At 36.7% G+C, this 18,597-nt stretch overlaps 1 protein-coding gene across 3 annotated transcripts in view; it reads left to right on the top strand.

Annotated features, from left to right (window-relative positions):
• ARMC4 (armadillo repeat containing 4) overlaps positions 1 to 18,597 on the top strand; it is a 188,539-nt gene that overhangs the window by 66,635 nt on the left and 103,307 nt on the right. For all 3 annotated transcript variants that reach the window (XM_027593224.2, XM_027593225.2, XM_027593226.2), the window contains 2 exons: positions 1,506 to 1,660; positions 3,019 to 3,261. In XM_027593224.2, the coding sequence (XP_027449025.2) occupies positions 1,506 to 1,660; positions 3,019 to 3,261 (398 nt within the window). The remainder of the gene's footprint in view (positions 1 to 1,505; positions 1,661 to 3,018; positions 3,262 to 18,597) is intronic.

The following is an 18,597-nucleotide window of genomic DNA, read 5'->3' on the forward strand; positions in this document are numbered from 1 at the left end:
TGTGTGTGTGTGTTCCTGTTTTATCTTTTTATTAATTTATTTTAATCTTCATTAACTTTTTGTGAGTTATGCATTTCACAGTATGCTAGAAAACAGAAGAAAAGATGGCCTTGACGAATTAGTACACAGCTGGTTACTGACCACGCCACCTTCTACCTATCAGAGAAATCAGTCAATTTCCTAGAGGAATGCATTTTAAAACATGCACAGTGAGGGTACTCCAAAAAGACAGAGTCAGAGAAAGGGGTTCATGTGAGTAGAGGATTGTATTAGTTTTCTAAGGCTGCCATAACAAAATACCACACACTGGGGGGCTTAAATAACAGAAATTTATTTCCTTATAGTTCCGGAGGTTGCAAGTTTGAGATCAAGGTATTGACAGCATTGGTTCCTTCTGAGGACTCGCTCCTTGGCTTGTAGATGGCCATCTTCATGTTCACATGTCATTCTCCCTCTTTCTCCTTCCTCTATGTCCTAATATTTTCTTCTTCTAAGGACACCAGTCATATTGGATTAGAGCCTACCTCAGTAACCTTGTTTTACCTTAATTACCTCTTTAAAGACTTTATCTTCGAATATGGTTACATTCTGAGTTATGGGGGTTAGTGACATATATCAGTTTTAAGGGAACACAACTCAGTTCATAAAGAGGATATATAGCCTTGACTTGCATATATGCCTCATATGAGTAACTATGAAGGATTGGTTGAAATAGTGATTAATTTTTTAAAAGTTGCAACTGAACGAGAACCGAAAGTCATAAATAGAAGATAAACATGGCAGGTGCCTTGTGGTGCATTCCAGTGAGGATTTCTTCTAGTGGCCCTCATGGATGATGCATGACATGCATCTGTATCATGTGGCCTCAGAGACCAACTGTATGCCTTGGATGATAACATATCTATACTAAATTTATCATGTTTTTGCTCTGTAACCTGGGAAGGGTGATCAGCTGGGAACCTCTGTGCAGTATTTATTTATTTCAAAGTATGATACAAATGTATGGATAAACATATGTGAATATAATGTCATTTGCTATTGATGTAACACTGCTCTGGGCATAGAAACTCTATTAGGGAAATGCTCATCTCTTAGCTTTTGGGGGTCACTGAAGATCGGACTAAAGCTTTATCACTCATCTATCTTCTCCACTATATTTTCCCAAGACTGGGTTGCATGACTGCAGAAATCCTCCATCCACACAGGTGGCATTCTAGGTCTCTTACCAACCTCTCTTTCTGTCTTGGTGGAAGCCCACACTACCTCAGAACAGCTTGGCAGAATTTCCAAGTATGTAGAAACTTCTAGACATTGCCAAAATCGTGTAAGGGAAGAGAGACACTGTCAGATAGCTGCCAGTATAGAGAAGAATTTTACTTGGAGGCCCCTTCAGAAAAATGATACTCTCTGAGTTTCATAGTCATAGCATGACAGCCTCTTTAGGAATCACTGAAAGCTTGATATGCCTTCATCACTGACAGGCTCTGCTCTGACTTTTTGTGTAGTGTGCTGAAGATAAGGAAACCCGTGACCTGGTTAGACTGCACGGAGGACTTAAACCCCTGGCCAGTCTGCTCAATAACACTGACAATAAAGAACGGTTGGCCGCGGTCACGGGGGCAATATGGAAATGTTCCATCAGCAAAGAGAATGTGACCAAGTAAGAGAAGCCATTCAATATTCTGTGATAAAAATATGGCCATTGAGAAATAGCAGTATTCTTAGCGCACAGGAACTGCACTGTGTATAGTGAGTCCTTCAACTAACATCTTCTCTCATTAAGATATAAATGTTTCTAAATAAAGTGTAGATGCATTTTAAAAAATGGCATTGAAACACATTCCCATAATGTTATTTTAATAAAGAGTCGATCCTAATGCTATTCCTATAGTTTTCATACACGTATGTTCTAGACTAGTTTGGCAGGATTAAGGTATTTTTAGAAATGCAAGACTTCTACTTCCCATCCCACCACCTGGCAATGGTTTAAAATGTGCCTCACTCAGTACTAAGTACTAGGGGACTTGCTAATTAATCTCTCTGTGTGAATGGGCTCTTTTGCTTATGGGCAGCCATATAAATGACAAGTATCTCCAATTTCCTGTTAGAGACCTATGAAGGTGCAGGGATAAATCTTTAGAGATGGAAGTGGTTCCATTCCTTTTCCTTTGTTAAAGATAAACAAGATAAATCAGCTAAATGCCAACTAATCAGTTAAAGAGCAGCCATTTTCAAATGATTTCATTGAATTTTAACGTATTTATAAACTTTATGACCATCTGATTTATTTCAATATTCAAATTTATTTCTTCATATACTTTTAGAGTTCCCATACTCTATGATGGATATTCTGAGGCAACTCTTCTTTGTCTCAGTGTGATGATTTTTTTAAGACTTATTTATTTATTGTAGAGAGAGTATGCATGAGTGGGAAGAAGGGCAAAGGGGGAGAGAGAGAGAAAGAATCTCAAGCAGACTCCCCACTGAGAGCAGAGCCCAATTCGGGGCTTAGTCTCACGACCCTGAGATCAGGACCTGAGCTGAAATCAAGAGTCAGATGCTCAATTGACTGAGCCACCCAGGCGCCCCTCAGTGTGATGATTTTAACAAGAAATTTACATGTCTTATTTAACATAAAATAGGCTTATTTTGCTTTGTTCATGTAAACTAGTCTCTGTGACATGGGGAAAACACCCAGAGCGTAGTAGAATCGCTGACACTCTGATTTGGAAGAAGTTGTAGCTGTCTTAAGGACTATACTGTGTAGAGATTAAAGGTGGAGATGGCTGGATGTGGATGCCAGCTTCACTATTTATAAAGCTTCAAATTAGCTTTCGGAAAGTGGGGATTGTGGTAGTAGCTGCATCATAGGGTTTTTGTAAGGACTATGAATGATCATAGAATTGGCATTTAGAAATTTTGTGCTATTAATATTATTAGCTCATTTTATACCAAAAGTAATACTGTTCTCCTCTTCCCCCCCACCCTCGTCACCTCTTTCTCTTGTGATGAACTTAGGTTTCGGGAATACAAAGCCATTGAAACTTTGGTGGGACTTTTAACTGACCAGCCCGAAGAAGTGCTTGTGAACGTGGTCGGTGCATTGGGAGAATGTTGTCAGGAATATGAAAACCGAGTCCTTGTCCGGAAATGTGGTGGCATTCAACCACTTGTGAACCTCCTCATTGGAATAAACCAAACTCTTCTTGTCAATGTCACAAAAGCAGTTGGTGCTTGTGCGTTAGAACCGGAAAGTATGATGTAAGTAGCCTAGCAACTGAAAGATTTTATTTGAGAGTGTTAGGGGAAACAGGTCATCATAGAAGTGTCATTACTTAGAATTAGCATGCACAAATGGTGAAAAATAAAATGGATTCACATGTAAATAACCCCAAGGTTACTAGTCATGAGTTACAGAGCCAGATTGTTCCCTTGGATGAGCTAGAGGGCAGAGGCTGGGTATGTTGGGAGGATTTAACATTCCCAGTAATTAATGTCCCACCCAGAAACCTTCATACAATTGACAAAATTTTTCTCTGCTTCCTAAGGAATTCTCTCTCTCTCTCTCTCTCTCTCTCTCTCAGACCCTAGGCAGTCTAGGTAGCATTCCCATAGTATCCTTCTTGTTTTTCAATTCAATTCAGCAAACATATTTTGAGTATCTAACAAGAACTGTGAACTGATGAGAGAGAGAGAGACAAAGGATTTTAAGCTGTGATCTTGGTCCTTAAGCGAATTCTTGTGTAATTAGGAAGAAAAGACTTAAATGTTATACAACTTAAGAACAATAGCAAGATGATATAGAGATTATATATACATATATAAGTATCTATTTAAATAAACAAACATATTTGTGTATAAATATATTTATATGAAATATATGTATGTGTGTGTGTGTGAAGTATATATACAGATACTTCATATATATATGAAGTCCAGAAAGGGAAGAACCCATATGGGCCAAAGGTATTGTATGAGGGTTCTCCAGAGAACCAGAATCAACAGGATGAGAAAAGTGGGAGGCGTAGGGGGGTAGATTTAAGGAATTGGCTCCCGTGATTGTGGAAGCTTGACAAGCCCCCCCGCCTTCTGATGGGGGAAGCTAGCAGAATGGAGACTCAGGAAAGAGCTGCAGTTTGAGGTCAAAGGCGGTCTGCTGGCAGAACTGCTTCTTGCTCAGAGGAAGTCAGCCTTTTTTCTATGAACGCCTTCAACTGATTAGATGAGGCCCACTAATATTATGGAGGATAATCTGCTTTACTCAGAGTCCACCAATTTAAATATCAATCCCATCCAAAGAGATACCTTCACAGAAATATGCAAAATAATGTTTGACCAGAGGTATCTGAGTGGTTCAGAGAGTTGAGTATCCGATTCTTGATCGCGGCTCAGGTCATGATCGTGAGATTGGGTCACGAGATTGGGTCGTGAGATTGAGCCCTACATTGGGCGGGCTCCATGCTCAGTGTGGAGCCTGCTTAGGACTCTCTCTCTCCCCCCCTCCCTTTTCCTCTGGCCCTCCCTGCCCCACTGGCATGTGCTCTCTGTCAAAAAAAAAAAAAAAGTTTGACCAATATCTGGGCATCCCTTAAACCAGTCAAGTTGACACATAAACATTAACCATCACATATCCACCCCATGTCAACTTGGTACCCATTCATGCATCTCCTTAAACCATACTTAATCTCTATAGAAAGATAATAACAAGGCCATATTCCTGCCTAACATTATACAACTATCCAGTGTACTACTGAAAATTCACTCACCCTTTTCCCAGATGAGGAAGCAAAGTTGTTAGATTATATTTACCCTTCTCCTTGCTATCCTGTTACTTAAATACTTTAACGTAAAGTTAGCCATACTTAAAAACTATGATATAAAGTTAATATATCTTGTGTTACATGATAAGAGGATAAAAGAGGGAAGAAAAGATACACACAGATATATTCATAACAAAATAAGGAATTTTTTTTTTTAGGTTTTATTTATTTATTTGACAGAGAGAGACACAGCGAGAGAGGGAACACGAGCAGGGGGAGTGGGAGAGGGAGAAGCAGGCTTCCCGCCGAGCAGGGAGCCCGACGCGGGGCTCGATCCCGGGACCCTGGGACCATGACCTGAGCAGAAGGCAGATGCTTAACAACGACTGAGCCACCCCGGCGCCCCTAAGGAAGGAATATTCATGACAATTACAATACTCATTCTGTAACTGGTCATGTGGTCATAGCTGGTATTTACAACTACCTTCTTTCATTGCCCATTCCATAGTCCCTTTGCTCTCAGCGAGCACTTTAGCTGGTTGTGGTTCTTTACCTGGTGGGGTAACCCAAACCTTCATTCCTGAGGGTCAGGGCCATTAGTAGTCCTGCCTAGATTGGTGGTTGTAGTTTTCCATCAACTGTAATCACAGGGCATGGTAATACTTAAGAGATGCCCTAAGGGATCTCTTGTTTTCCAGATATAGTCTTCTTTACCTCTTTTGTGGAGTAGCAGTCCAATTTCCCCTTGATAATTGGGATCAGTCACCCCAGCCAACACAGTAAGTCCCTCTGTTGCTTGTTGGTTTAGAGGCATAGGGAGGCCAAAGTGGCTGGGAGGCAGATTTAACTTTCAGTTCAGAATCACTGTTGAGTCTCCTGGTGGAAGCATTCCCCCCTTTGAACTAAGACCTCTAAACCAGCAAATTGTAAGGTCACAGGAACAGGAAGCAAAAACATTTGCTAGTGGGTCACTAGGGGTAATAGTGAGCAGTAGGTACCACTCTCATTTCCATCCCCCAATTCCTGGACCCATGAATCCTGGCTATGTAAGAAATAACACCACATTATTGGGGCAGCCAGACAGCTCTATTGGCTTGTCCTATAAACTCCCAGAGGTCTGACAACCTTTCTTCATTTCATCCTATTTCTGTCCCCTTCAGTCCAAGATAGCAGTGTTTCTTGAGATGGTCGATTGGATCCATGAGTCACACCTATAATCTTTTTGTCATACGATTCTCCTATATATCTCCTGAATCATTTCATTCTGATTCGCACATTCATTCAACTCTTCACTGTGTATGAGCGGACACTCAGGGCTGCTGTGTATGGATATATCCTGCACAACTCCAGGGAGCACCATTCCCATAGACATATACCCAGCGTCATACATTACGGGACCATACATACAAACCTGCTGAAATGTATCATTTCCTATCTATTTCATCATTTGATTGATACAGGAGCTTATACCTGATGCCAATAGTCTCCGGTCATGCCTTCTTCCATCTGCCCACTCTTCTGGAATTTGACTCATTTGTTTTCAGTCAGGTCCTCTTCCTTCACAGGAAGGCTGCGACTCTTAAGACAGCCCTGGAGCTCTGTTAATGTGAGTCTCATCTCACCACATGTCTGGGACACAAGTACTAAAGCCTCTGTAATGCTCTTTGGATTTGGTTACTGGAGCCTTAGGCTCAGGTGTTTTAGACACCAAGGACCACTAGTTGTACTCATGATAACTTCAAGGGAAGAGCATCCTCTGGGCCAATGAAACAGTTTTCTAATGTATTCATCTTTCTGAAAAAACATGGTGTTCATTAGCACATGATAAACACTTGTCAGAAATGGCTTTATGTATTTCTTTTGATCTTCGGCCCTTGTTTACTTTTTGTCTACTCACGTCTGCCAACTACACCAACTGCCTCTGAACTAACTTTTTTTGAATGCATCCTCCTGCGCTTGGCCTTCAGTTGAGCTTCTGTCACCTCTTACCTGGACTATTGAAGCAGGCCCTGTTTGGTCTCATCTCATAGTTCTCCCCTTCCATATCTTTCCTGCACAGCATTCAAATTTATTCTTCTAAACTGTAGATATGGTAGGGTTGTTTTCTAAAGAACCATCCGTGACCTCTCAAGCTTTAAAAACCAAACTTAAGTTCCTTAGCCTGGCATTCAAAGCACTTGCCTCCTGACCCCATTCTACCTCTCGAGCTTCATCTTTTCCTTGCACATGTTAAATATCTAAAGTTATATTGTTTATTCTTTATTCACCGAACAAATATTTATCAAACATCTTTTGTGCTAGCCACTGAAAGTATAGTGTACCCCTAGCAGAGTTCCTGCTCTCTTGGAACTCACATTCTGTTGTGTATGTGGAACAAAGACTATAAACTCTTAAGTAAAATTATTTCAGATAGTGCTAAATGCTATAAAGAAAAGAAAACAGCATGATTGAAAGAGAGTGAATGAGCGGGAGGTGGTTACTTTAGCTACAGTGGAAAGAGGAAAGAGAAAGTGGAAGAGAGGACTGTCGCCTCTGGGAGGATAATATTTGAATCAAGACCTGAGAGATGAGAAGACAACCTGAGGGAAGAACACACGGGACAAGGAGTAGCGAACACAAAAGCCCTGGGATGGGAGTGAGCTCTGCTTGAGAAGCTACCTTGAGGTTTGTTTGTTTTTTTATATACATTTCATATATATTTTATCATTGTCTGCCTTGTTAATAGCATATGATTTCTGTATCACCTGTGACTGTGTCATAAATCATCTTTTTATCTCTTGATGACTACTAATTTCTTTTTTATTAAGTTTTTTATTTTACTTCCAGTATGATTAACATACAGTGTTACACTGGTTTCAGGTGTACAATGTAGTGATTCAACACTTGCACACATCACCTTGTGCTGACAATTACACCTTCATGACAATTACAATACAAGTGTCCTCCTTAATCCCCTTCGCCTATTTCACCCATCCCTCCACCCACCTCCCCTCTGGGAACCATCAGTTTGTTCTCTAGAGTTAAGAGTCGTCTTCTTGGTTTGTCTCTCTCTCTTTTTTTTCCTTTGTTATTTGTTTTGTTTCTTAAATTCTACATATACGTGAGGTCATATGGTATTCTTCTCTAATTTCACTTAGCATTATAGGCTGTAGCTCCATCAATGTCATTGCAAATGGCAAGATTTTATTTTTTTAATGGCTGAATAATATTCCATTGTGTGTGTGTGTGTGTGTGTGTGTGTGTGTGTGTGTACCATTCCTTCTTTATCCATTCATCTACTGATGGACACTTAGGCTTATTCCAGTAGTTTGGCTATTGTAAATAATGTTGCAATAAACATAGAGGTGCATGTATCACTTTGAATTAGTGTTTTTGTATTTTGTGGGTAAATACCCAATAGTGTGATTCCTGGATCATAGGGCAGTTCTATTTTTAACTTTTTGAGGAAACTCCCTACTGTTTTGCAGAGTGGCTATACCAGTTTGCATTCCCACTAACAGTGCAAGAGACTTCCTTTTTCTCCACATCCTCACCAACACCTTTTGTTTCTCATGTTTCTGATTTTAGCCATTCTGACATGTATGAGACGATCTCTCACTGTGGTTTTGATTTGTATTTCCCTGATGCCGAGTGATGTTGAGCATCTTTTCATGTGTCTGTTGGCCATCTATATATGTCTTCTTTGGAGAAATATCTGTTCATATCTTCTGCCTATTTTTAAATTGGGTTATTTTGTTTATTTTTTGGCTGTTGAGTTGTATAAGTTCTCTTTCTATACACACACACATATATAATTATGTTCAATTAGAAAGCATATAGTACATCATTAGTTTTTGATGTAGGGTTCAATGATTCATTAGTTCCCTATAACACCCAGTGCTCATCACAACACGTGCCCTCCTTAATGCCCATCAGCCGGTTACCTCATCCTCCCATCCCCCTCCCTTCTGTAACCCTCAGTTTGGTTCCTGGAGTCCAGAGTCTCTCTCATGGTTTGTCTCCCTCTCTGATTTCTTCCCATTCAGGTTTCGCTCCCTTCCCCTGTGGTCCTCCATGCTATTTCTTATGTTCCACAAATGAGTGAGACCGTATGATAATTGTCTTTCTCTGCTTGACTTATTTCACTCAGCATGATCCCCTCCAGTACCATCCATGTCGATGCAAATGATGGGTATTCATCCTTTCTGATGGCTGAGTAATATTCCATTGTATATATGGACCACATCTTCTTTACTAACCGTTTATTGGATATGTCATTTGCAAATATCTTCTCCCATTCGGAAGGTTGCCTTTTAGTTTTGTTGATTGTTTCCTTTGCTGTGCAAAGGCTTTTTATTTTGATGAAGTCCCAATAGTTTATTTTTGCTTTTATTTCCCTTGCCTCAGGAGACATATTTAGAAAATGTTGCTATGGCCGATGTCAGAAATTACTGCCTGCACTCTCTTCAAGGATTTTTATGGTTTCAGGTCTCACATTTAGGTTTTTTCATACATTTGAGTTTACTTTTGTGTACAGTGTAAGAAAATGGTCCAGTTTCATTCTTTTGCATGTAGCTGTCCAGTTTTTCCAACACCATTTGTTGAAGAGACTGTTTTTCCCATTGCATATTCTTTCTTCCTTTGTCAAAGACTAACTGAACACAAAATTGTGGATTTATTTCTGGGTTTTCTATTCTGTTCCAATATAAAAAATATATCAAATTTCATACGTAGATTAGAATTCATTCTTGCAAAGCCCCTTCTTCTATTCTGTGAATTTCAGATTTAATGATTTCCACATAAGTCATTACCAGGTTATCTAGTTGACACCTAAAAATTACTTCTAAATATCATCATTACATTACTTTCACAATAGGCCTTCAAACCGTTTTTAATATAACTATAAATTGTCATATTTATTGATTTTTCAGTTGAACCCATTCAAGAAAAAGCTGGAGAAAACAGCTACGTGCTTTTCTTATTCTGAATCTTAACGTAGGTTTTGAAGCAACAAAATGTAATGAGAAAACAACTCAGTAATAAACAATAGACCTCAAGGACCTTTTGACTGAGTTGAGGAGACACACAAGTAATGTTAGAATGTTAGAGTAGATGATGAAATGGCACTAAATAAACATTTATTTGTAAATACACGGAACTAGTTTGAATAATTTTATGAAACATTTTACTCTGGTTCATAATATGAAAACTACAATAAAAAAGAAAAGTTGTAAAAAAGTATGTCCTCTCAAACAAGGAAATGTCCACAGTTTCAAATCTTAAATGTGAAACACACCTGCAGAATGTAGGTAAATTATTGACCTGCGTGTCATGCTGACACGTTATGCTGACAGCTAACACATACCGTTTCATATCTCGAGATTTCCTCCCAAATAAGTGTCATGGTCATGAAATGCATAGCCAACATTTTTCTTTTTTCTTCATGGCAGAGACTAGGGGAGTGAATAGGCCTTGGAAGAAGTGAGGAATTTCCCATCAGAGACCTAGTTTTGCATTATAAAACACCAGAAGTGGAGCCTAAGGAAAAGTCATATGGACATGTCATTTTATATTGTCTACAACAGGCTTCTAGCCCAAGGAGACTGCTGGACACCCTTTGGCGTGAAAAGAATACTAGAGATGATGATTGCCGTATTGTAACACAATGAAGCTATAAATTTTTAGAGATTTGGAGTAAGCCGGATTGACTGTTTGAATGCTCACAACTGAATGGAAGAGATGTGTTCACAAGGCAAAGAGAACTGCAGATTTTTGTAGGATTGTTTTTGAGGTAATTCCATCATAAAAGGAAACAGATAGATTCAGACAAATAATTTCCCCACAATCACAAGGCTATTAAGACAGTATACTCCCTCTTAATAAAAAAGCCAAAAGAAATCACATCAAATTTTTAAAAAGACTTTATAAGATAGCTTACATCGTTGTGACAAGCTAGTAGCCAGAACTCAGAAGAGAAATAAAAAAATTATTGAACTTAAAGCCTGAATAGATGCAAAAAAAGTATGATAGACACAATTGAAAACACAGGCACGTGGTATATAGGAAATGTAAAATGAAATGAAGAGTATGTTAAAATTACAATAGGAAGTGGTAAATATGGAACCCAAGGAGACCCAACTTAAACGTAATGGGTATTCCTTAAGAAGAAGTTGGAACCAATGGAATATGATCTTAATTAAAGAGAACAATGAAGAAAAATTTGTGTGTGAATCTGTAGGTCAAAAGACCCCAAAAGACCCTAGCAATATTGATACAGAATGGCCAACAGAAATGCATCCTGATAAATCTACTTACATTTCAAAAGGAAAGGAAAAAGTAAGTATATCTAGGCAAAAGAAAAACCATGAGGACAGAATGTCTTCCCACTTCTCTGCAACTTTTTTTAAGGTCAAAAGACATTGATTGGAGGATCAAATCCCTCAGATTAACATTCTGGAGGTAAAGAAAATATTACCCAAGAATTTCACATCCAACCAAGTTGTTCTTCAAGTATGAAAGTAGTAGCACATTCTCAGTCATGCAAGGAATTGGTGAATACAGTACTAACTCTTCTTGAAAACACTGCTGATTACAGAAAGTCAATCAAGAAATTACTCAAAGTATTTCCAAACGGCAAAATATGGCTAAAAGGTATCAGTGGAGACCATGAATTTATTTAAACATTATACTAAGAAAATAATGGAGGAGTTATCATTAGGGGAATCCTCTAAATTTTATAGATACTATTAATAATTTAATAATACAACTGACAAAAATAAGAACAAATCCTTGGTGGGTGAGTCAGTGTGCAAATTTTATCATCTTTCACATAAAGGAATCAGTAGATACTGTATACAATATCCTTTTATCTATTTGTTTATCATCTAGCCATCCATTTTTCTGCCTCTCTTACGTATCTCTCCATGCTGTTCTGTAGCTTCAGGCATAAAGAAATATCCAGAATCATTTACCTTAGTTATCAGTGATTATTATTTCTGAATGGCAGGATTTAGGATCATTTCTTATTTTCTTCTTTGCATTTTTCTATGCAGTCTATATGGTGAATATGTATCATCTTTACAAAATCAAAGTTCTTGTTTAATACCTTGCAAAATCCCTTTTTATTCTGTATAATATAATGATTAACAGCATAGATTCCAGGGGCGCCTGTGTGGCTCAGTCAGTTAAGTGTCCGACCCTTGGTTTTGGCTCAGGTCATGATCTCAGGGTCCTGAGATCGAACCCTGTGTAGACCTCCCATGCGAAGCACAGAATCTGCTTGAGATTCTTTCTCTCCGTCTCCCTCTGCCCCTCCCCCCTCAAATAAATAAATAAATCTTTAAAAAATAAAAAAGAACATTGATTCTGGAACCATTGCTTGGATGCCAGTCTTACCACTTACCAACTATTTCCTTTGGCAAATTATTAAACTACTTGGTGCCTTGGTTACCACATATATAAAATGGGAATGGTAAGGGTACCTATCTCATTGGGTTGTTGTAATGATTATGTAAATTAATATGTGTAAAGTACTTGATACATGATAAGTGCTGGGTAAATGTTGGTCAGTATTGTTCATGTAGCAGTAGCTTTGATTAATAACAATTTAAAATGATAATATGTAAATAGAAAATTAAAGTCAGACTGTCCAGCATCTGTACTCGTCTATAGATGAGTTCCTTGTTTCTGTGTTTCTTTTGCATCAAATTAATCATGTTATTTAATTTGCTATAAATTGAGAACAAGTGGCTGCCAAATGGTGAATAACTCACTGTAAAATCTCATCTGCAATTAGGAGCTTGGAGGGTGTGGCATTGGCATATTTACATGTTTACATAGGCAATTATAATTCAGGCTTTTGCATCATGCTAATACATTTGTTTTTTGTTTTAAAGTTGATCAAAGGTTACTGAAGTGTTTTAAGTATAACTTGAGACAGAGGAATATGTTAAGGGATCATTGCAGGCCAGAGGTGAAGATGGCTTAAACTAAGCCAGTGGAATATAATATAATAAAGAATAAGGAAAGTGACAGCTTAAAGAGAAATAAAGGGAAAGGATGAATAAAACCAGGGGAATGATTGAACATGAGTTATAAAAAAGGAGGAGTGCCACTTGATATTTAGGTTTCTTTTCTTTTTTTTAATTGAATAAATTTGATGTGTCATATTTTGTAAGTATAAGAAGTACAGTATGTTACTTTGAGATCATATGCATATTTAGGTATCTGACTTTGGCCACTAGATGGATAATGGTACCACTTACTGATATAGGGAATGTAGGTGCAGGGCTAGTAAAGGAAGAATGAACTTCACTAGGGGAGAAATGTCATTATAGTGCCTAATGCAGGCCTAGGCTTAAGGTAGGCACCAACCAACATTTATTACATAATGAATGGATGGTGAATTCAGTTATGTTTGGGTGGACATTGAGGTTCCCATGACATGTTCACGTGGTGACGGCAACCAGTGAATTGGATATTCGTGTCTAAAGCTCAGGAGAGAGGTGCAGGTTAGACGTAGTGTTATAATATTTGGTAACCGAAGTCTGGCTGTATGTGAGAAATTGTGAGGAAGGGAAAGCAGAGTGAACAGAAGCCTATTGAACCCAATCTTTCAGGGAGAAGGAATGTACCAAAGTACCTATAAAGAAAGTGAGAAGGATCAGCCAGAGTTGTGAGGGAAATTAAATGAGTTATTGAAAAAACAAAGGGAAGAAAGCATTTAAAAGAGAAAAAGTTTTCAAGACTGTCAAATTCTCTGAGAAGCCCTCATAAGAAAAGACAAAATTGTCCTTTCTTGTGGAACAAGGTCGTCGGTGGATCTTTTTGTACTTGTAAATACGGTTTTCCCACAAATGTTTTTATAAACGCACTAAGGCAGTTTCAGAAACAGTATTTTGAGTTTGGTAAGAATCCAAACAGCATTGCTCTTGGCATCATATTTCAGACATGGCTTTCTTGCTAGATTTGTAGGATTTATTGCATCTTTGAGCTTTCCGTTAAATGGTAAGGAAATGACAAACAAATACCTCTCCTCCATTAAGTCTTATATAATTCATAGGTTAGGAACTTATTTTAATGACTAGCAGTTTTATGTTTCAGTGATTTGTCTGTGGCTGTGGCTAAGACTTAGGTCACATAGCGGGATAAACATATACTCACAGCACAGTTTTATTAACTCCGTACAATAGAATGCATAACCAGTTCTTCTCCCTTATATGTATATTTAATAAGAATCAGAAACATCTTAATAAGTTTAGCTACTGAATCAAAAATGATTTTTGAGAAACCAATGATTTCATAAAGCTCTATCGACTTTTTTCAATACTTCAGATGACTGCTTCTAGAAACTTGATATAAATTATTTCATATTAGGGGCGCCTGAGTGGCTCAGTCGTTAAGCATCTGCCTTCGGCTCAGGTCATGATCCCAGGATCCTGGGATCAAGTCTCACATCAGGCTCCTTGCTCGGCAGGGAGCTTGCTTCTCCCTCTACCTCTGCTACTCCCCCTGTTTGTCACTCTCTCTCTCTGTCAAATAAATAAATAAAATCTTTAAAAATAAATAAATAAATACATAATTGCATATTAATTATGCCCTTCCCTAGGATCTAAAATGGAACAACAGGTATTCTGACACACTAAGTTCATGAAAAAGTAGATTTATTCGTGCTGAATTTTCTCTTCTTGTTGACTTTTAGTATCTATTTGAAATATACAGAATTCATCTGGAGGTAATCTGGCCTTCCGGTATATGAAATCACAAAACTACAAAAAACACTTGAGTTTTGGGGAATGTGAATTTCTATTAAAATACTATAAAATTCCAAACTAAAAAATATGGAAGCTAAAAACTTAAGAAATATCTATGATTATTTTCTACATGTCAGGTTCTTCACTTTTTAAAAATAGTTCTTTTTAACTTTTATTTTGTAGTAGCACTAGACTTATGGAAAAGTTGCAAAAATAGAGAATGCAGAATACAGAGATTTCCCATTTGCCCTTCACCCAGCTTCCCCTGACGTCCTCCATAACCATAGTGAAATTATAGGAACTCTTCATTTGTTGAAGTCTAGTTTTTTCACTTTGAAGAATAAAGTTTCCTCCATGTGGATCTTGTGCATTTTGTGCAGGTCATTCCTAAGTATTTCATCTTATTTGTTGATGGTATACATGTTTTTTGTCCTTCCATTATGTCCCTCAATTTATTGTCTCTATGAACACTATTAAAGTTTATATATTAATTCTATATGCTGCTACCTTACAGAATTCTCTCGAGTTCATTTTTTTCCAATAACTTATTTTTTTATTAAAATCTTTTTTTATTATGTTATGTTAATCACCATATATTACATCATTAGTTTTTGATGTAGTGTTCCATGAGTTCATTATATTGTTAATTGTCTAAGCACAGTGGTTGACACAATATAGCCCATGGACCAAATCCTATCTTTATAAATAAAGTTTTATTGGAACAGTCACACTCATTCATTTATTACTGTCTTTGGCTCTTTTATGCTACAATGGCAGGGTTCAGTAGTTGTGACACAGACTGAATGACCCATAAAAACTAAAATACTGTCTAGGCCTTTACGAAAATATCTGCTGACCTCTGCTCTAGGGTATTCCAGGGAAAATTTTACCTCTTCTTTATAAATTCTTATTCTTTGATTTCTCTTGTTAACTAATTTCCTAGTATAATGTTGGATAGTAGTATAGATACGTGGTCTTCTTTGCCCTATTTATTTCTGATTTTAGTGGAAATGCCTCTAGTATTTTTCTAGTAAGTAATGTCTTGAGGACTAAAGTATATATATTTTATCATATTAAAATTTAAATTAATTACATTAAAAATCAATTTTTAAAGTGTTTTTTTAATCAGAAAAGTACTGAATTTTGTCAAAGGCTGTTTAAACACTTATGGAGATTATGCTCCATATGCTTCATTATATTTCCTTTTTATCTATTAATATGGTGAATGCTGTTAAATGGGTTTCCAAACACTGAACCAACCTTGCTTTCCAGAAATAAGTTTCATTTGGTTATAATGTACTGTTTTCTTAGTGTGGTATATGCTTTTGTTTCCTAATATTTTATTTAGTATCTTTTTAATGACATGAGTGATATTGGTATTTGGCTTATTTCTTTTTTTTTTCTATCAAATCTAAGTATCAATGTTATACTTGCTTCACAAAAGGAATTAGGAAGTTTTCTTTCATTTCAGTACTCTGGAATAATAATTTATTGAGCAATGGGACCACCTAGGTTTTAAAGGTTCGGTAGACGTCTACTGTGCAATCATATGACCCTACTCTGTGTGTGTGTGTGTGTGTGTGTGTGTGTGTGTGTGTGTTATTAGTTCCTTATTAGCTTTCTCTAGTTCTTCTACAGAATCTGTTCTATTTATGCTCCCTACTTTAACGGTCATTTATGGCAATCTGTATTTCTTTATAAAATGATCAGTTTCATTGTGCTATCAAATTTATTTGAGTTAGTGGTCTACAAAGTAATACCTTTGATTTTTAAATTTTGTCTTTTTTTAATGATTATTTACCACTTGTTGTATATGTGAGCTTCCTTCTAGTATTTTCCTGATGTAGTTATCTAGTATAGTTTTTCTATTTTTACTTTTTTCTGAAAAAATAGTTTATTAATTAGATGTACTGTTCTATACCTCATAAATTTCTTTCATCTCTTTATTAATTCCTTGTTGCTTTCTTTTGGTTTATTTTGTAACTTTTTTTCTAAAGTTTTGAGCTGGGAAGTTATGTCATTTATTTTCATTATTTGTTTAATAAAAGTAATTTATGCATGAATTTTCCTTTGACATGCTTTAAGTATCCCTTGTATAGTTGATACGTAGAGATTTCATTATCTTTTTTTTTTTTTTTTTTTAGAAATTCTTTTATTTCATGTTTGTATTTTCCTAATTTTAGCCCGGGAGTTTTAGAATTTTTTTTTTTTTTGTAATTCCACAAGGAAGAACATTTTTATTTTTTGTTTTTGTTAGCTATTTCTCATTATACAGGTATCACCCACTTTTTGAAAGGTAACATTATGCCACTTCATGTTTATGAAAGATCTACATTAGTACCTGTTTTCACTAACCAAAAGAAATCTGAAGATTTTTGCTTTTATGGGAAAAGGCAAAAAGCAAAAATAGCATTCAGCATTTGTTTCCCAGTGAGCCCTTACAGGAGGAAGCATGCACACCAAGCAGTGAGAATGGCAGTGTCAAGCTCCTTCCCTAGGAACTACACTCAGCATCTCAGCATCAAGCCAACATAGCTTTGAACTGTGTCTTACGAGCATCTTGTTTTATCTCAATTAATTTTGTGCATCTGTTAGCAAGATGTGTCCTAAGGTATCAGAAAAGCCTAAGAGAGATTATTTTTGGGATCTGGGAATGCTCAAAAACTTTTTCATATAAATTAATGGTAATTCTTTGCTCTATACCCTTTTGGCTAATGAAAGGTTTCCTAGGAAGACTCTAATTTTGGATAGCAGGAGAAACTTGTACTATGTTTTGGTCAGACTATATTGATTTTTTCACTTTCTACTTGTTATGGAAGTTGCTTATTTTTTGTGAGCTAATGCAAAGTAAATTTTTGCAAAGTATCTATAGGTACTTGTGATGAAAATATATTCCCTGTGAACGGAGTGTAGAGTTTGATGTATACTCTAAAAATCTACTTTATTATGTTACTTAGCTCTTCTATCTCTACTTACCATTTTTTGTGCAGTTGATCTGTCTTATACTGAAAATGGTGTCTTAAAACCTCTTATCATTAGTGTGCTTCTATCTGTATCTTCTCATATCTCATATAGTTTTTACTTCTTAAAGGCAGGTGCTATATCATTTGGTACATAAGTGTTTTTAATAGTCATGAATTTTTGCTTTTAATATTCCAAGGTCTATTTCTTTGTTATGTTTAATGAGTTTGGGCTTGATTTTGACTTGGTCTGATACCAGGATCTTTACTCCTGCTTCCTTATTTTTTGCATTTTCCTGGGATATCTTGGTCTACCTTTTATTTTTAGTCTTTCTTGAATCATTTTCTTTTAGATATTCCCTTTTAAACAGTAGTAGAAACCATGGTTTCATTTGTTATCCTAGACTTTGGACAGATTGAGTTTTAAAAAAATGCGATTATTTTTCCCTTCGTGCCTATTATAATGTTCTGAACACACTGGAATGAAGAGGGAGAGTAAAAAAGGTAATGGTAAAAAAAAAAACTAAACTAAACTAACTAACTAAATAAATAAAAAATAAACAGTAGTATATGGGTCTTGCTTTGCAAGCCAAATTAAGAATACTTGTTCTTTTTTTTCTTTTTTCTTTTTTTCTTTTAGTGAGAGAGAGCATGCGAATGGGGTGTGGGACAGAGGGAGAGAGATAGAATCTTAAGCAGGCTCCATGCCCAGTGGGGAGCCTGACATGGGGCTCGATCTCACAACTCTGAGATCATGACCTGAGCCAAAATCAAATGTTGTACACTTAACAGACTGAGCCACCCAGGTGCCCCAGAAAGTTGTTCTTTTAATGAGTTAAATGCAGTCACACTTATTGATATGACTGATATGTTTGGTCTCAACAATGTAATATTTTATAGTCACTCATATCTGGTTATATTTGCTGCTGCTTTTCTATAAGATTTATAGTCTTTGCTCTCTAATTTTTGTTGTTATTTAAACTTTGCATTTTTGTTTTATTCTAGTCATTGTCTTCTACCTGTACATTTTTCTACTGCCCTCTTTTTCATTTCTGTTATGTAGTTATTTGCTGTTGAGTTTCTCAGTTTTTACTGGTTATTTTTTAACTCCCACCTATTGTCTACATAGTAGTCAATGTGTGTATT

This window comes from Zalophus californianus, chromosome 9 (assembly GCF_009762305.2).
Source record: "Zalophus californianus isolate mZalCal1 chromosome 9, mZalCal1.pri.v2, whole genome shotgun sequence".
NCBI lineage: Eukaryota > Metazoa > Chordata > Mammalia > Carnivora > Otariidae > Zalophus > Zalophus californianus.